This window comes from Amblyomma mixtum, chromosome 8, assembly GCF_055824585.1.
Source record: "Amblyomma mixtum isolate Tamu chromosome 8, ASM5582458v1, whole genome shotgun sequence".
In the NCBI taxonomy this organism is placed as follows: Eukaryota; Metazoa; Arthropoda; class Arachnida; order Ixodida; family Ixodidae; genus Amblyomma; species Amblyomma mixtum.
Window position 1 is genome coordinate 79,852,860 of NC_143019.1, and position 20,327 is coordinate 79,873,186.

The window sequence follows — 20,327 nt, forward strand, 5'->3', positions numbered from 1 at the left end:
GCGGCGTCCAGCAGAAGAATGAGACGAGATGACTGATGGCTGTGAGATGAATTATTGGCCGCTGGCCTGCCTCGAGCGCTCCGGCCCACGCCACTGCCAGCTTCGTCTTCTTCGCCACAAAAAAAATTCAGGGGGACACTTTGCTGACCAAAGGTGAGGTGAGGCGAAAGCCTTTTGCGCGGTGTTGCTGCTTGTGTGGGGTTAATATGTTAATTAAGCACACAATTGTTTGTGAATCTTAAATGCTGGAGGCAGTGGTGGGCGTCTGGGAGGCATCCGTCTGATTCGAAGCGTTTCTGCTAACACTCTCCAGTGTCCTAGACAAGGAGAACTACATATGCGTTGGCAGGAAGTAGCGTAGCCCTCAGCACGCTCGGCTGCGGAATAGAAGGATGGTGGTTTGAATCCGATCGTGCACAGATTTTTTTCTGGTCTAACTAGAAAACACCTTACACCTCTGCTCACAACCTTCTGCTGACAACCTTCTGTCGACAACGACGAGGCACTAAAGGCTCTTCGCCTTAATATTTTGCTGAAAAAAAGGCTGGCCCCAGCAAGACGTCGGCCGGGTCTGAGCGGCCGGCCCGCATCAAGGATCCCAAAGCGCTTGCGATGAACCCGTTCGACCGACGATCGAATCGTGCATGTTCGACGCCGCAACGACCTTTAGTGACCATGTCATCTGCCGAGGTTTGTTTCGTTTCACATGTTTTAGGGCAACATTTGCGCTGGCAAAGGTGTGCTTCGAAATTTTTGAATAAATATTTTCGAAACAAAACCTGCTGGCGCATGTATTCGCATAAGGTCTAATTGCTCAAATAACCTGCAATTTTTTTTTCGTCTCAATTTGCGTAAGGTTTTTCACCAGGCAATCTGTTCGGAATTTCTGTCGCAAAAATAAACAGGGGGGTGTTGAACCTCCATCCGGCGCCGCGCTTTCGGCAGAATGGCGAGGGCAGACGGCAAAACGTTTCTTCAACTGAGCTACACTACTTGATGAGAAGATAAATGCGAAAGGTTTTCGGAAAAGAAGCACGAGAAAAGAGTCACAAAAGCGTTAATAACGTTACATTAAAACTAGAAATGAAATATGACTCAAAGCAGGGCACCTATGACTAAACAAAATGTTTCCACAGGGCACACGTCAGCACTCACCAAAGTATAGAAAGCTAATCCTCTCAGGCGTCATAAAAAGAGTTAATCATGAATGAGCGCATAGTCTGCCATATACCACAGCGCACATCCCTCTTTTTGCGGCTGTCGAGTTTGGTTCAGGCTTCTTTCTGTACGCATCTCATATCATATGGTAAGTGTGATGCTTATACCGGCTCTCGCCTTGTCAAAAAGTAAATCATTAGCAGCGCTTGAAAGTGAAACCAGGAACACTATTTAGCAGAAATTTGCTGTGTTCCATATATGCTAAATTTTCCTAGTGAAATTTAAAAACAAATGTAATATGCTATAGCACAGTCTGAACAAAAAATCGAATCCGCATCGGACCTTCATAAATATCGCTTCAGTATATGAATAGAGTTAAGTGTTTGTGTGGACTTCACAGCGCAGCACTGCATTGAATTTTGGATGCGCAGCGTCGGTCAAAGGTTCCCAGGCCACAGGGTGTGCTTTTGAGCAGTACAGTCAGGCACTTGCGACATCCACGAAGCTCAAAATATCAGTAGAGGGCAGAAAAGGTATAGTTCTAACGTCTCAGAACATTGATAGCTTTATCGGCATCTTAAGTGCCAAGCTATACCAATCGAAAGCAGAACTTGTGGCCTGGAAACTTCTGACCAACCGTATACCTTCAAATATTAGCATTCATCACAGATTATTAGAGGATGCAGAATGTAAGGAATCCTAAATTATAAGCTGCTGTTAACCAGGTTGCAAAAAGATCCTTCAACTGTTCCTGTCTCATCTCGGTGTTCGGCACTTCGCCATGATGTTTTTTTGCTTCCTTGATAAAACTGTTCCACATTTACATGACAAAACGAAAGTAATTCCGGTAAGTGGAGGAGTAGCGAACAAAAAAGTTTCCTTTCTAATTATAAAAACATTCCAACTTAATGCCTCAAAATATGATAAACTGGCCACCTGGCTAACTAGGCCTTCCTGGGCACATTACGTGCAAGCATAAAATGTGTCCATGGATTCAAGACGTATACGCGGGAAAATGTTAACTGGATGGAGTGCTTCATTGGTAAATGCACCTTATAAAAGGCCTCTCCAGTCAGGAAAGTATTCCTGACTGGAGCAAAATCATCAATAAACCGTATCGTACGCAGCAGCAACAGCCAAAACAAGTGGCATAAGTAGCAATGGTTCCGGTCCGTCTTGCCTCCTCCTTTGAGAAACGACCGTTCCTTCCGTGGGAGACATATCCTTCACTCACAGCAAGCATGATTGCGCCGACAGAATTATATATCCGTATCCCCCTTGCTTTGGTTTTTCATAGCTGCAGGTGATGAAAATTTGTAATCATATTGATCTAATCAGGTACCTACTTCTTTCAAGCACGATAGTTAAAGAAAACAACTACTCAGTGCCGTTTCGCGCATCGAAAAACAGCGTGAATATTGCAGCGGCCTCGCGGCGAGAACCCTTCTATAAGATGCATTTCGCAATGAAACACCGGAGCTGGTTAATGACTTGTAGGAGTGGACGTCTCACCTAGTCCTTTTTCCCAGTTTCTGCCAATACACAAATTTTAATACCGAATGGAATAACCTCTCACTCGAGTCTCTCAATCAATAAAATCGCTTATGTTTTTAAAAAATAGGCACTATTTGAATGTATTCAAGGTATTCGGATAATTTACTAATAATTCGTGCGATGAAACGCCAACGACCATTTTCTGAAATGAGCGACCACTTCTAGGCTGCAGAGCATACAAAATCGGCCTTCGCGGACAGTAGCTGTGAGCGCAGCCACGTGGTCCATTCTTGCCGCAACGTTCTTACAGCTCAAGTACATTGCCTATAAGGCCGGATGACATAGCGGGACTCAACTAGGTTTAGCTAATTCCGGCGGCTTCCCAGATCTCTGAGGACATGGCTCAAGGCTCGCGTTTCACTGATCTACTGGGGTATAGTGCCAGCTCATTCGCTGTGGCCAGCAGCTGTAATAAAAGTTAATTTTCTTATGTATTTCACACGGCAGTCGTAGGCTCACTCGAGTAAGGCACTCACTCTGCTGCGTTTGGATAGTAGAGATTGGTGTTGGGCTTTTTGGTAGCAAAAGGTACCGTCAATTATTTACCAATACATAATCGCTGCCAATAGAGCTTTGCTGCATTTTCTACCCCAGCTGGCTGAATAGGATGTTGTTCGATTCAATTCGCATTAGATTCAACACTTAGCTACATCATTTCAATTCGATTGGCTAGCAAACCTGTTTTACGCGTATTCTATTCAGTCTTGAGAAGTGTTGCAGTAAGTGATAGGCTGGTTGGCGTAGAATTGAGAGAACGTTCATCATAACACTCACGACACAATTCACTATAAACACAACGGCACATTGTTAATAGCTGGTGGTGACGTTCTTGTACACGCATTAGGTCCCACGTAAACCACAGTCGATCGGAAGCGCTGCAAGACATACCAAACTCCTAATGAATGAGAACTTTGGGAAGTAGCTACTGACCACAGTTGCCATAGCAAACGACCACGCCTAACTTCAAGCATGTTTTACTGTTTCGCTGCTTCTTGCTCAGTGGTCACGAGGGCGCACCTTTGTCGGGCAGCTTCCTGCAGCCGTCAGCAGTGGTCTATTTTCACCGATTCCAAAGCTGCCCTCCAAGGCTTACAAGCTGCTCTTCGCCGTAGAGCCCATGAACAACTGGTCGCGGAAATTCGAGAACTACATCACTCTAACATCAATGCACGACATGACATTATCTACCAATGGCTACCGGGGCACAGCGGCATAGCAGGCAATCACCGCGCGAATGAGGTCGCGCGAACTGCTCACCAGGACGGCGATTTTGGGTCGATCCCCCTTTCGAAATCAGACGCAGCGGGCAGGCTTCGCGCACTTGCGCGGGACGTCACGATTGCCGCGAGGAATTCCGCCCAATTTGCCAATTCACGTTTAAAATCCTTGGGCACAGATCTGAAGCTCCGACTTCCATCTGGCCTACCACGACGTGAAAAAACTTTACTGTGTCGCCTGTGGCTTGGTGTAGCTTTCACCAACCATTACTCTTTATTAATTGCAATGGCTGATAGCCCTACATGTGCCATCTTCGGGTATGACGGGTCTATATCCCACCTTCTTTGTGAGTGCCCTGCCTACAGCGCCGAAAGGCAGTCTCTCAGCCATGGGCTGGAGCGTCTGGATCCACGCCCACTGACGGAAATGAAGATTCTCGGCCACTGGCCGCGGCGATCGTCGGCGGTGATTGCCTCCAAGGCACTGCTCCGCTTCTTACGAACTTCTGGCCTGCATGATAGGCTGTGACTTTAACGACCGCTGACTTTGTGTATGATTTCGATTTTCTGTTACTCTCCTGTCTTTTTCATTTTTTTTTATCCCCTCACCCCCTTCCTCCCGTCCAGAGTAGCAGACAAATTACTCTCTGTTAATCTTCCTGCCTTTCCTCTTATTTCTCCTCCTCCTCCTCTTTCCTGCATGTGTTATACTCGCCGCAGCTTCTCAGCCAAAGCTGTGCTTCGGCGATGGTCCACTTTCCGGTTCTGAAGTAGGCACTGTTGCTTCGCGTAGTCTAACTTCTCTATGTATCGGCGGCGCATGGCGGCAGCGCGTCGTTTTCTTTCATGGTGCCCTTTTCCTGGATGTGGTCGCTAGCGAAGAGCCATCTAGACTGACAGGCCGAATTCATCAAGTCCGGCAAGGCGTCGCCGCACAGACAAGATGTGCGAGCACCGGCGTGCTGACCGTCCAACCAATCTTTTGAGCGCATGCGGGGCGCGACGCTCTTACGTGCGTCAGCTTGGGCGAGTGCCATCTCGGATATGAATAAATCGCGCAGACTGTGGGAGGTTGGTAATATATACTACAAATTAAAAAAATTGGCAGAGGCTTAGCTTGGTTAAGCCCGGTAGGTTGCGAAAGCTTTTTGTGATGCCTTAATTTTTGTATAAGTTCTACGCGTTTTTGTTTGATCTGTAAGTTTTTAGTTTATATAATCTGTAATATATGTGTTTCTTTTGTTGTACTCTTACAAGTGTTGAGAGTGATGTATAGCCTTCTTTATACTAACTTACTGCCTTTATTTTGGTATATTGTTGCCTGCATGCTTGTATACTTTTTTTCTATTGGACCCATTACTAGCCGTTGGCTATGGGTCCGAGCAGTGTTTGCGTACATTTTTAAAGCAACAAAGACCAATAAATAAATGAATAAATGAACGAAATGAATGAATGAATGAATGAATGAATGAATGAATGAATGAATGAATGAATGAATGAATGAATGAAAGCGAACCAGGCCTTGGTCGAAACACCTTATGTATACACATCCACACGTAATCTTCTCTGAGAGAAAGGAAGGGAAGGAGAGAGAGAGAGCAGCAGCGGCGTGGTTACCCTAGGACTGCGGCGACGAGCCGAGCTGGTCTCCAGTTTTGTTTTCGCTTGGTATGACGTCACCCCAGTGAGCGCCTCCTCGCGGCTGCGGCGCGCAGCCAGGTGCGCGGCGCGGCGTGGTTACCCTGGGACCACACCGACGAGCCGAGCTGGTCTCCAGTTTTCTCTCCGCTTGGTGTGACGTCACCGCAGCGAACGCCTCCTCGCGGCTGCGGCGCGCAGGAGATGCGCGGACCGCCGTCAAGGGAGTGACACTCTCATAGAGCTATTGGGGACGTTTTTTTCGAAGGCGATAGTGGCGGCGCCTGGGAGAGGCGGTAAAAGCATCAAAAATCCAATATGGCGGCGCGCGCTTAGGCGGCTGGTTGTGGCTGGTTGCTCGCGCTACAGTGCACTGTACTCGCGCGTGCCTGCTGCTGGCGGCCGCTAGCTCGATAAAAGCTTTGTAAATACTGGGGATTAACTGCTCCCGCGCTGCAATCACGCTTTAATTCCTAAGTACTTACGGAATCTGCTCGCTTGCTTTTGTATTCCGATGTGTCTGTTGATGTAGTATGGTGCATGGTGCCGAGCGGCGCTACTGCTTAGCAGCTGCGCTCGCTCGAGAACGAAAAGCGTAAATGGTTTTGTACAAAGAACAATTTATTAAAAGGACATCAGCAGTGACAATCGATGTTCAAAAAGTGATTTTAGGCATCAGTGACATTGCAGTATCAGTAACAGGCATCCTAAAAAATAAAATAAAAAACTCCATTATGTAAACCTAGAAGACATGAGCGCACAGAGAATATATAGGGGGTAAAAGAAGGTATCAAGGTAGGTAGAGTATACATAATAAAATGCTACATGACTGAATATAGGTTTGTACGTGACTTTGTAAGAGATTTAGGTAAATAGCAGGGAAGTAAAACATCTGACATGTATTGAAACGCATCAGTCTGTGGCTATGAATGAACACACGCAGAGGAAGGCAACGAAAATTTTCAACCTTTGGCTCGTGTAGAAGAAATCACAGTGCGTCCGGGCTAGGGACTACATAATATGCTGCAGTGCTAGTTCTTAGTATAAAGACTCCAAGAAAAGCTCACTGTTTGACTCGACATGACGCCAATGACGCTGCTGCAGTGCAAATGTCGCCGACGTCACCGTTTTCACTTGCGCGGCTGACCGGGCGTCGTCTGCTGCCGCGTTCGGCGCGTCGTCATCTTCGCAACTAATTTCTTTGATATCTTATTTTTAATACCGTTGGCTGGTTATAATTTAGTTCCTAAGCATGTTTTCATTATTGATAGTGGTCGAAAAATTTCACTTTTCTTAGGCTTAACTGCATCGGCGTTTACCGCCAATACCAGGATAGCTGCAATCGTTTCGACCATGGCGCCTCCCTCGGCGCGTACGCGCAACTTGCAACATGACACAACCCTGGCGCCGTGCTTACCCTTGGACCGCGCCGACGAGCCGAGATGGGGGCCCTTTTTTTCGCAGCTGGTATGACGTCGCCACAGCGAGCGCCTGCTCGCGGCTGCGGCGCGCAGCAGATGCGCGGCACGCCGTGGTTACCCTGGGACCGCGCCGACAAGCCGAGCTGGTCTCCAGTTTTTCCTCCGCTCGGTGTGACGTCACTAGGGGGGTCGTCTAAAGGTCAAACGTGGTTACCGCCGGGACCACGCTGACGGCTCAAAACCTAGCGTAGTATTGCTTTCGCAATAAAAACTATTCACACCCGACCAAAATTGAAGAGCATTTTTGCCCAACTTATTCAGCAAAAGCTTAAAAGCCCTCTTCTCCAGGAAATCTGGTGTCGGCGCAGCGACCCAAAAATCCCGAGCATGGTTTTGGCAAGTGGTGCCCTGACAGCAACCTAGGGAGCAGGTGGGCCGCCTATTGCACCTGACCTTGCGCCGTAATCGAAAACCTGCCCAGTGGACAGTGAATAAATTGCTCATTAGTGGCAGGGGCAATAAATTTAGTGCTTGGTTCCTCTGGAAGAGCATTGTGGGTCACAGCTAAGGAAGTAGTGCTTCGCTTAATCGCTGCACCACTTCGCCAGGAGGGATGTAAGGACTACCACGGCTCTATGAATGTAAACTACAGAGTGATATTCTGCATATATGGCGTCTAGCCCATTACGCTATCGTATCACAGCCTTAAAGCGGAGTTTAAGAATCTCCTCTATTTTTTCCTTTTTCCTGACCACAAATTGCAAACATTTCAGTGGAGCGAAACACGAAGCTGAGCTGTTCGTCACGCTGCTCACATCTGGTTTTAAGCAGTAGTTTCATCACCAGGAACGATAGAAGTCAACGGCCCTTTAGAGTCCAAGTAAATACACACTAAAGCAGAGAGTGCCAGTAGCTTTCAGTGAAATAGCATAGAGCCGTTCACAACACCACCTGTGGACAGCAGTCCTACTTTGCACGAGTTGTCAAGCAGATGCGACCTTGAGTGAACAAAAGTTCGTCAGCCAGGCACATTCAGCGAGCATTGTTCCGCGGATCCATTATCGGCGAATGCCTGTGGTGGTTTTTTACGCAGGTACACCGGAAACGGGCCGGGATTCGCCCTGTTGCTGCTCAGATCACTGTAAGGGCTGCCAGCACTCAGCAAATTGTGTCCTGCTAAACATTGAATTGCTCTAAATTATGCATCTCTCCTCCTCTCTCATAATCTGCGTTCAGCGAAGTTCTTGGCACCTAGCAGCAGAGGGGAAACATTTCCCTACACAGTCCCTCTCACACGAAGTAGCTCTAGTTTTCCTAACGTGAAGCTCAAGGAGCACACTTTTGACGGGGATGATGCATTGGACGACTTTGTACTAGAAAAACATTTGTCCCCGAGGAGCTAGTCCTGTTCAGACATGGTCTCGTATTGTGCAGGCACTGAACTTCGTCATGCACAGGAAAATTTTGATAACTCCGGGAATGCCTTCAGCGGGGACTGAAAAGCCTGCTTGAAGGTTGTTTTCACTTGGCATAGAAGGACCTCATCGTTCCATTCTCGACAGGGCTTTCTTTTGTCACATCGTTGGAAAAAGATCCATTCATTTCACAAACCGAACCTTGCATTTCATTACGCTGGTAATACGCTGCAACCACACTCAGTTCTTTTCAGGAAGCGTATACGCCTGTTTTCCTGTGCTGAGTGGCAGCACACGGCAAAGAGAAAAAAAAACGAAAACAGCTGTAGTATTGCCTATGTATGGTTCCACATCGCAAAGATAAAACCTCTTACCGCGAGTAGGTCTTGGGCTGGTCACAAACTTGAAAAACCTTTTTAAAACAGGACGTAGTTTATTAAAAGGCTCGATGCATCTCACGGCAAGCTTCAGATGACGGGACCACGAACGCGTCGCTGAGAAGAGCTCAATTGTTTTTGTCTACATGAAGGGGAAAGTCCCAAAGTACTCTGAACGCTTTGCCTGTCGCCACATCTACTTAACTGTGCACCGCACGTAAGAAAGCGGGTCGCACCAAAGCAAATCCGGCTATATAACTCGCACATTTGCTTTTTGGCTTTCTAGTCATGATATGCAGTGTGCATAGAGTGGCAGATTTTTTGTTTATATGGAAGCAAATTAGGTTGCTGTGGAATTATGGGTTGTTTAAAGATTAATACATGAAGTACGTCCTTCCTTGAACCAAATATCCTGAGATGGCCGTTTCAAGCAATGCGTCTCTCAGATGTCCAAATTAAATTCTATCTCTTTTTCCACCAAAACAGGCAAGAAAGGCCAAATATATTGCCGATGTGCGTCAGCGCCTTGGTGATGTTATTGAGGATATTGGTTCGACGGCGCTCTCGAATTAATAAAAGTTGACAACATTCATCTAGTCTGGCAGCCAGAATGTTGCGTTATCTGCTGGCCCAAATCTGTGGTTTAGAACTGTGCGAAACTGCAAGTGAACGAAGCTTCAAAAATATAACAAAAATTACCAAGAATCGATACAGACCTCAGTTCCCTGCTCAGGCGGATACCTCGTTAAACAAACTTGATACCTAATACTTAACTAAAAACTTTGAAAAAAGATTTCCAGTTTATTCTGTTTGCCCCCTTTGCATTGCGCAAAAGCAGCGCCTTCAGAAAAAAACTGGAGAAAACGCTTAAATTCCGCCTTAAGTGCATGACGTGATACCGTTAATGAGTTCATGTTATATACGGAGCATTGGTCATTCTCGACTCTGCGTTCACAGATCCCAGTGAGTCCTCATGCAGCTCATGATGCAGTGGCGCAACGATTCGGCGATGCGCCACTTCCATGCAATGGCAGGTGTTGCGACCTCCGGGGCATGTGAGACAGAAGTTGTTGTTCTCGCAGAAAACCATTTGTAACTGCCATCTGCCATGATTGGCAGTATGCCAACAATGCGTTGAGCAGGTTGTTATGGCGTCGCAAAGTCACGAAAGCTAAGGGCCCCACCTCACACCGTGGTTGCTTCTCTGAGAATCCTTCGTGGATTTCTCGCTCACGGCCAACGATATTGACGCCGCCTTTTTTCGACACGCGGCCGATAATGCTGCCGTGTTGAAATTACCTTTGCACCGTCCAGCTTTTAACGTGTACTCTAAGAATAATCGTATTGAAACCAACCATTTCAAAGCGAGATCACTCGACGACTTAACTCAGAAATCTAACTGTTGCATCGAAATATAGTGCAGCAGAACAACATTTCGGCGAGTTGGTTATGCTTTAGGTTTATGTCTATGAGGTTTTACGTCCCAAAGCAACTCAGGCTATGAACGTCGGAGTAAAGGCATCCGGAAATTTTTACCACACGGGTTTCTTTTTTCTAACATGCACTGATGTCACACAGTATACAGGCCTCTGGAAATTTGCCTTCATCGATATTTTACTGCCGCGGCCGGGATCGAACCTGCGTCTTTCGGGTAGAGCAGCCGAGCTCCATAGGCGCTCAGCCACCACGACGGCTAGGTTCATTTTCCAGAAAAAACAGGTCAAACGAAGAAAGGACGCGTCTAGGCTGAAGACAGAACAAACGGTGACACTGAACTATCGTTTTTGTTTTTCGAAAAACAGATATTAGGTAGTCGTACTAAAGAACGAAACCCCCAAGAAAACAGAGAGTGAAAGACGTAAAATTTCCAAAGCAAAAGCGAATAATACTCTGTTTCAATAGTACACTTTCTGGTTCGTTCACATCAAGCTTGGGCTTGTTCGTTGCCTTTGATTGCGTTAAGATATGGTTCGACAAGGTCGTTTGTTGTTTCGATCGTGTATGTGTGTGTGCACAGGCAACACTGGTATGCGGTCGAAAACGGCAGTGAAATTTCTGATGCCGAAATGGGAAGCGCAATGTTTCTGGTGGTTGTTCAAAATTTCTCTGGCGTTCACACAACCGAGTGTTTAAGTACCTGCCAGTCTATTTTAGACTGATTACGCCACATGGAAGTGGTATACTTTCTTCAGCGCCACAAGTTTTACCTTCTCGTCAACTCCACACCGCTTGCGCGGCTAACGTGGCGAGTGCTTTCCTTGAGTCTTAGAGCACACGTGACACACTTTGCGGAGTTGATGCACTTGAACGCCATGCCTCCATGCCACATTCTTTAAGCACTATGATACATGTTGCACGCATAGAACCGCAGTCCGCACTGTCTTACTACATTGGCTTCCTTGTTTTACCTGTGCTAGCTTTGGTTCATTCTTTTCCATTTTGACTAAAGGAGAAAACACCTGTGTGCAACACAATTGTGGTAATGGAGCTCCTATAACCACGCAGATTGTATTTGAAAGCTATGGAAAGAGAGATGACGATACTTTGTTGTGCAAAATCACATTTTAAACTCGATTATTGCAGTCTTGAAAACATTTTAATGTGCCAAGGTGTAGCTGATGAGCAGTTATGAGGTGTTAGAAAATGCCCCACTCGTGAATGAGGATAACTCTACGCAGCGAGCAAATTATCCACATCAGACTAAATTATCTGCATTGTGCTAACGCATTTAAGAGGTCAAGCAGCGCTACTGGTTGACAGCATTATTACACTTAGCTCAACCGTCCTAAATTATAGCACTAGGAGCGGAAAGCGGTTTTTGACCTTTTCACCCTTGCGACGAAAGCTACACTCACTCCTGAGGATTTTGCACCCATTCGAACAGGAAAACCGTGGGTATAGGTAATAGTAACTGCTAATTGCAGCCAAATATTTCTCAATGCTTCGTCATTATTCTCTTCAGACTCGTCATAATAAGTCGTAGCAGTACAAGCCTAACTACGTTCACAGGAAGACAGAATTTCTTCAGCTGACCTCCGACCTCCTCTCAGTGGCAGTGGCCTCCACCTTATCCGAGCAAACTTTCTAGTCTCATCCACCCAAATGACTTTTGGCCGCCCCTCTGAATAGAACGCGACAAAGGTATTTTTTTCAATTGGGCATTGAAGTTAAAGGAATTAAAAACATTCCTCATCTATACGTCATGTTGATGGAAGCTCCAATGTGCCATACAGCTTGACGAAAAATAGTTTGCAGACACATGAATAAACGAATATGCTGTACATTTCATAGACACACAACCCGTTCGGTCAATACCGCACAAAATATTTCACAGCGGGACTACCGCTGAAACTACGGAACGTATTTTTGTCATGTGCGCACCATTTTCACATCAGCAGGCTACTGTATAGTATCAAGTCGTGAGCGAAAACGTTGACCTAAACTACACCCTTTAAAATGGAATGGGCATATCATTACGTAAAGCAATAATGGATTTACTAATAAAACAATCCATTCACCGATGCCTCCTAAAGAGCGAATTTTATGCTCGTCTGGTGAGATGTGAAATGCGTTTTCGGCCGTTACAGTCTCAAGATTTTCTTGGACAGCGGATCAGAAGCCCATAAAAGCAGTGAACAAAAAATAGAAAACATATAGAGGCTATCGAGAGGGGAAAAGCTCCAGCGTGAACATACAAAAGCCTAGTGAACAAGGTGATTTTCAGTGGTGCGACTAGAATGCGGCTGTCACTCCACTCCTTTAACGTCACCCGCTCGTGATGTGCTAGGCCTTCTTATTGGCCAGTAATACTCATTTAAAAGTTCATTTGATTCGGAGCACCGAACAAGGGTGCGCCATCTAGTGAAGTTCACCACGTGTTCTCATTGAAGATGGAAAAATTCATCACCACACATTTCTCCGAGAGTGCACCGCAGAGAGAGATATAACGAAGAACTAGGAGGGCGACGACAAGTGAACATAATTCTCTGTGCCTTTCGAGATGAGAGAAAAATTGTGGATGCGAAGAAATGCAGCCGGTCAAGGGTTACGAGGCCTCGGCAGGACATACTGAGTATTGCTACATCTGTCTTGGACCCTCTTCTAAACGGTAAAGAAAGTTGCGAGTAGTTCATACTGAATATTTCTTAGTTGCGGTTTTGGAGCCATTGGAGCCATTCGGAATGACGGAAGCATAACCATCGAACTTTCCAACCGGACCGTCCAACTGGTTAGAAATGCACAATGTAGTAGTGTGCGGCAGCCGAGCGGCCGCAGCAGAGAACCAGCGAAGGCCGGTGCAGGACAAGGAATCAGCGTTTATTTGTCTGACGCTTCTTTCATACGCAGCGGTTGCTTATCCGCTGCTGCTATCAGTGCGCGTCATGGCAAAGTGACGCGTCATGCACTTGACGCTATCACATTCCTTCCCTCCAAGATCTTCGCCTCCACTCATTAGCTGCAGTGACGGAAATCCTGGGAGGTATATCGGTCTGGTGGTTTCCGGGCGCGCTGGCTTCTGCGCAGTGTTGTTGTTGGAGAGTCGGAAGGCGCTTCAGCTTGCGCCTCAGGATGTGCGTTGTGAGCAGCTGGCAGCTGCAATTCTTGCCCGTCTTGTGGTGGCGGGGTCGGGGTTGGTGCCTCATCGCGAAGAGGGGGTACTGCCGCGTCCGCGTCATGCTGCGCCTATTGTGGTGGGGAGGGGAGCGCCTCCTGATGACGCTCAAAGTCGTCGGTGTCGGGTCGTCTCGGGGCATCCGCCCCGGTGTCCACTCCTGCATACTGGAAACAGCTGCGCGATCGCAAATGATCAACATGAACGTGCCGAACTGTGTTCTGAGTCTCTACGAGATAGGTCACAGGGCTGACTAGCCCCACTATACGCCCTTCCGTCCATGACACCTTCTCTTGCCGGACAGTCTTCACGTACACCCAGTCTCCTTCCTTAAACGAACGGAAAGTTGATCTCCGTTGGTCATGCTGCTGTTTTAGCCCTTCTTGCCTGCTCTGCATGTCATCCCAAATGATGGCCTTAGTAATCACAGTTTAGTGCGTGGAGTTCGTTTCAGAAACAGTTCAGCCGGACACTTGCCTGTTGCCATGTTAGGGGTTGTCCTGTACGCCAGCAGGAAGTCGTCCAGTCTCTCCCGCATCGATCTGTTGTTACCTCTCTTGTTGTCGTGCAGAAGCTGCTTGCGAAGACTCCTTTTTACAGTTTGCACCGACCTTTCGGCAGCCCCGTTGGACTGCGGATGGTATGGCGGGCTGTACGTGCGTCGGATGCCACAGGCATCGAGGAAGTCCTGGAATTCCTGCGCTGAAAACTGGGGGCCGTTATCAGAAACCAGTTGTTCAGGGTATCCGTAAGCAGCAAACACACTCCGCAAGCGCTTGATAGTCTTCGCGGCTGTAGTATAGCGCATAGGAAACACTTCGATCCACTTTGAAAACGAGTCCACGCACAAAAGAAATGTCGTTTTCTCAAAGTCAAAAAAGTCCACATGCACTCGCTGCCAGCAGCGGGCGGGAAACGGCCATGGCTAGAGTGGAGAACGGGGAGCGCTATTTTGCATTTGTTGGCAAGTGATACACGTTTTTACCGTGCTTTCGATGTCTGCGTCTAGCCCTGGCCACCAGAGCAGGCTACGTGCGAGCATCTTCATGCGTGAAGCACCGGGGTGTTCCGTGTGCAACAGACTCAACACTGCATTTCTCATCTTTGTTGGCACAATAACACGACTGCCCCATGTGACGCATCCCGCTTCCAGCGACAGCTCCGCACGTCTGTTATAGTACGGTACAAGTTGAGCATCTTTGATTTGTGCTGGCCATCCTTCAAGCATGTATCTGTAGGCTTTGCTGAGAATGCCGTCATACTTGCTAGCTTTGGCAACGTCATTAGCCGTCAGTGGCGTAGTTTCAAAAACAGCGAGCGTATGTGTCTCATCAACGCTGTTTTCGGTTGCAACAGGCAGTCTGGACAGAGCGTCCGCCATTTCCATTTGAGATCCTTTCCGATATCTCAAGTCGTAGCGATAAGAACCCAGGATTAACGCCCACCGTTGCATTCGAGCAGCCGCCAAAGATGGGACCTGCTTCCGTGGCCCTAAGATGCCTAGTAATGGTTGATGATCCGTGAACAACGTCGATGTCCTTCCATACAAGTAGCGATGAAACTTCTTGAGAGCAAAGATAATTGCCAGCGCTTCTCGCTCGATCTGGGCATAGCCACGCTCAGCTTGCGATAACGTCCTGGAAACAAAAGCGACAGGCTTTTCTTGCCCACTGGGAAGTGTTTGAAAAAGAACCGCGCCGAGCCCATACTGCGACGCATCACATCTTAGAGCCAAGGGTTGCTTCGGATTCTAGTAAGCAAGTACCGGACTGGTCGTGAGCAAGTTCTTTGTATTTCGAAACGCGCGAGAACACTCGCTTGTCCATTTCTAACGCGTGCCCTTCTTCACGAGCTCGTAGAGCGGCGCAGCCACAGTCGCCAAGTTCGATAGGAACTTGGAGTAGTATATTACCATTCCCAGGAAAGACTTCAGTTCAGTACCATTTGTAGGCTCCGGTGCACGCTCTATTGCCCTTGTTTTCGATCCCAGTGGCTTTATTCCATCCGCTGAAATTATGTGACCCAGATAGCGGACTTCACTGCAAAAGAGCTTGCATTTTTCCATGCGCAGCGTCACATTGTGCTTCTGCAATCGTGTCAAAACTTCTTCCAGTCTTTGCCGACATTCATTCGGACTTGAACCTCCAATGATGACATCATCAATATAACACCCTACTTGAGGGATACTCTTGAGAAGCCCGTCCATGAGCGACTGGAATATGGCAGGAGCACTGGCAATGCCGTAAGGGAGCCGCTGGTACTGGTAAAGGCCTTGGTGGGTGTTTATAGTTAAAATCGCCTTTGCATCTTCGGCAAGTTGTACTTGCTGGTAAGCGGCAGCAAGGTCTAGGACGCAGAATACTTTTGAGCCTGCCAATGTTGTGAACAAATCTTCTGGCAAGGGAAGAGGGTAGTGGTCAGTCAGCAGCACAGGGTTCACCGTGACCTTGTAGTCACCGCACAGCCGCACTTTTGCTCCTCCGTCTTTCGGTACCACTACCAACGGAGTCGCCCAATTGCTTCTGGTGACCCTTCTCAGTACCCCCGCCCGTTCCAAGGCGTCTAGCTCTTCGGACACAGCTTGCTTCAATGCAAAAGGCTCGGGACGGGCCTTGCAAAATACTGGCTTGCTGTCTGGCTTCAAGAGGACCTGTGCTTTGTAGCCCGTTATCAGCCCCATCTGCGGTGAAAACAAAGCCTGAAACTACTTCTTAAGTTCCTCCACGGCGTCGTCTTGCTGTATAGCTTGAACTTCCTGCCAGTTTAATTTCAGCTTCCTCAGCCAGTTGCGGCCGAGCAGACACGGCAACACTTTCCCACCGTCATCTACTATCAGAACAGGTAGAACGTCGGTTTGATTACCGTGCTCAACACGCACATCAGCCGACCCTACGACCGGCACTAGTTCTCCTGTGTACGTTCGTAAAGGATACACTCGAAGTGCTTTATCTAATATAAATTGAATTAAATAGTTTGCGATTCAAACCATTTGGAACCAATTGGAATGTCCATTTGGCTCTGACTGTGCGTTCGGAAGCAATCGAAGCCCATAACAACTATTGATTAACTATTGGCTACCATACAAACAAGCATCTCTCCAAGTAGGACACCGGTAAGCATGCCTAAAACTTCAACCATAGAAACACTAAAAGACTTAAGAGGTGACGCAAAACCAAAGGGTTCAGTATGTGTCCGCAAAAGTAACCATCTCCGCAACTCTCTACACCATTCATTAAATTCTCTTCCTCAAGCTATTGGCACTGCTCCGTTTAGTGTAGTTTTTGTATTTAATCCCGACTGCAGAGATGGTGGAATGAAGAAAACAATTCAGTACATTATGCTGCTCATATATTTTTCTTCAAGGTACTTCGTTATATCATTGTTCTGTGCTTGTGCAGAGCAATGCGAAAATCATTGGATTCCACTTGGGTTTTGTAACTAGAACCTAATCGAAGCCAGTTGGAAGCTGCAGTTCTAATGCCTACTTGTACACTCTAATGGAACACCTTATTGGAGACCGCCAAACTGGATGTAAAAACATCCACTGGGATAACGAATTGGATTTCTGAGTCGAACTGGCTAACCTTCTGAACCCATTTGATTGAAACTGGATCCAACTGGAATCCGCATTTAAACCCGTTTGTTGTTCTTCTCGGTAGCTTACAGCAGTAACCTATCTCGCACTTCAAAGCAGAAATCTATCAAGGCGCATTTTAGCACAGCAGTCGGATCGTAAAGGCCAATGCGTAGAGGAAGCGTACATGTGACTAAAAAGTTTATTATCCACAGGACACAGGTGCGCAGTTAACAAAAAAAAGAAACTGCGTCCCCTGAGGTCTCGATAAACAGACGTGATGTATAAAAATAGTGCTGCCTGTCCTCCATCACACGTCGCAGCGGTCAAGTCTATCGCAGTGGAGCCTGGTACAAGCTTTTCTATTCATATTGCACGTACTGGGGTAAGTGTGGATTTTTCACCTGCTATCGAATTCTCTTAAAAGCGCATCAATATTAGAGGGATGAAAAGAGCAGTCATGGAGGCTAACATGTAGACGCTTCCGGCACGCACATATGCCCATTTCGGACATGAAATATGGAAGCAAAATAATACCCGCAAACCACTCTTATGATAACAAAAACCTGAACGGTGCCTTTAATGAAAATTGTTTTAGCAAACGATTGCAAATATGTATTTTTATACGCGCTTCAGTGCGGCATATACATTTATGTTTGATATACCTGCAAATGATTTAAACTGGTTAAGAATTAATCGAGGCTGCTGGGGCCGAATAATCTTAAAGCATCAGTCGTTAGTAGGCATAGCGCAAAAGCTTTTTTAAAGAAGCATAAATAAGTTTAAAGAAGCATACATTGCGCTACAGAAAAGCACACTGACAGCCGTCGCTAACTCTGCTGTTACGCAGTGCTAACCGTCCTTTCCAGGTTCTGGTTTCTGCTGTAAGACTACAATACACATGGGCTCTCCTAGAAAGCTTCAGCTCAAAGTCAGCGTAAGCCCTCTCTTCAGCTTACATTCATCCGATATTTCGTGAAATATCGCATGACACGAAACAACTAATAAAGCTCAAAAGTTCTAGAGAATTTGTTCCCAAATTTTTATAAAAATCGCCGCAGCAGTTCGGCAACACCGCTGACGTCAACTTCAAATGTTATAACTGAAATGAATCGTCTCTTTCCTGAGCGAGTAATGACCGTTCTTCTCTCTTAAGTCTGATGCTACGCTTTCATAGTCTTTTTTGACCTTTCAAAGTATCAAGCAGTATAGCTATCACTTGTAAAGAGAGAGTTTCACCGTTCATGCTAGACTAAAGAATGATTGCATTAACAAAAATTTATCAAACCGGTGTTCGTGAATCGCTTATTTGCCACCTCCTTTTCAGCGATATATTTGTAATTTCTGATGCATAAGCACGCAGCGTAACTCGCCCAGAAAAGATTCTCGTGAGAACATCGCTTTTTAGTTTGTTTTTCTCCCATTCAGAGGCACTCAATAATGGCGTTTTAGTCGCTACTTCAACAGACTGGTGAGTCGAACGCAGGGGCACGTTAAGACATTTTGAAAAGAAGCAAGCAAAAAGCAAGCAAAGCCCTAAGAAATTCTCTGCTGAGTTTATTAAAGCTTGTAATTAGTTATCTATCCAATATAAACCAGCATGGTAGGCAACCACAAGATACTGGCGTGATTTGATCTTTAGGCCATATATGTCCGATAAAGTGCTCTACCTTGAGCTGCAGATTAGTTGGTACAGTACTTCACACGACATGCGGAGGTCGTAGCTTATGATCACAAGCACCATTTCTTTTCTTGTATTTTTATCAAAACGTATGCCCCAAAATAATTATTATATAACTAATTACACCCCCTAATTATCAGCTTCAAATTTAAAAAATTTCCCTACGTTGCTTTGTTTAAAATTGTAGACGTAGGAAATCTATGCGCTAATCCGGTGAGAGTAAGCGGTTTGTGCCAGCGCATCACAGTGTAATGCAAGGAGATACCTAAAATAAGATAATCGTCATGATCGGATATTTACCTCATATTCTTTACTCGAAAATAGTTCCGTGCAGGTGGGTTGTCTGAAGTCTCCAAATGGCGAAGAAGAAGCCGCACTTTCAGCTTATAGATGGCGAACCGAGGGATCCTCACTACAACCCGGACCTCTTGAGGGACACACTGAAGTTTCTTCCTGGAAAGGGCGACCTGGTACTGCTTTCTTACCCAAAAGCAGGGACGCACTGGGTTCTCTACATTGTGCAGCTCATCCTGAAAAGAGGCCAGCCTGTGAGCTCCTCTGAGCAGTTCAAACAGAACATGCGCTATCTTGGAGTATCAGAGTTGGAAGGTTGGAAGCCAAGCCTGCCATTGCGGCTGCTGCAAACACACTTTCTACCGCGAAAGGGGGCACTAAGTGCTGAAGCAAAGTACATCTACGTAGCTCGGAACCCTTGGGACCTCGCCGTATCTTATTTCCACTTCGTGAGCAACGTGAACATTTACCGCTTTCAAAATGGCTCGTTTGATGAGTTTTTTGAGTCCTTCCTGAGTGAAGGACTTGGTCATGGCACCTACTTTGACCACATAGTTTCTGGATATGCCATTAAAGAGGAGCCTAATGTGTTCTTCGTTTGCTATGAGGATCTGATCGAAGACACGCAGGGTACGGTACTGAAACTGGCGCACCTCCTTGGTGATAGCTACGCACTTGAATTGCAAGAAAACGAACAATTACTCAGGAATTTAATTGAACGCTGCGCGGCAGAGAACATGAGAGAAGTCATGAATGTAAAGTTTGCCATAAACTCACTACCTCAGACAAATACTTTGAGTGAAAGCAATAAAGAGACTTGGAAGGATGCAGCTAAAGCTGGCAGCAGCAAATATAACTTCGTAAGAAAAGGCAAGGTCGGCAGCTGGAAAGAATACTTCTCTCTAGAACATCTCCGACGCATGGAGGCTGCGATAAAAGGGACGGAAGAAATATCGCCGGTGATGGACTTGTGGAGAAACATCCGCAGCGAAGCGATTGCAGCAGCTGGCATTGAAGATGACAAATAAAATGCCTGCGTTTGCTCTTGTCTAGCAAATAAATTTCCTCGAGCTCTTTTCCTCGAATAAAGATGTCCATGGATTGCCTTGATTAACCTCAAGGAGGGGGAGAAAAAGCTTGTTTCCCAATGGCATTTTTTCCCCATTTTCATTTATTTTATTTGCTCAGAGTAAATACAGTAGACCAAAACTTTTTGGACCGATAGGCGAAGCTAGTTGGGGCCCTCAGTCCTACACACTTGGCAACAAAAAATAATCCAGTGTTAAGATAAAATAGACACAAAGTAAGGCTAGTGAAACACAGCAGGAAAAGGTTTGGGAGCTATGCATGTCGCAATACATTATGAAGACAAAGTATTTTCACAGA

The 20,327-nt window shown here is 46.4% G+C and overlaps 1 protein-coding gene across 1 annotated transcript; it reads left to right on the forward strand.

Moving 5' to 3' along the window:
• The first annotated feature begins 17,280 nt into the window (after positions 1-17,280).
• LOC149333160 (sulfotransferase ssu-1-like) lies at positions 17,281-19,986 on the forward strand. Its single transcript, XM_089555997.1, has 2 exons — positions 17,281-17,351; positions 18,982-19,986. Exon 2 carries the CDS (start codon positions 19,004-19,006, stop codon positions 19,967-19,969), a length of 966 nt encoding a protein of 321 aa, XP_089412123.1. The 5' UTR covers positions 17,281-17,351; positions 18,982-19,003; the 3' UTR covers positions 19,970-19,986.
• Positions 19,987-20,327: the final 341 nt, after the last annotated feature.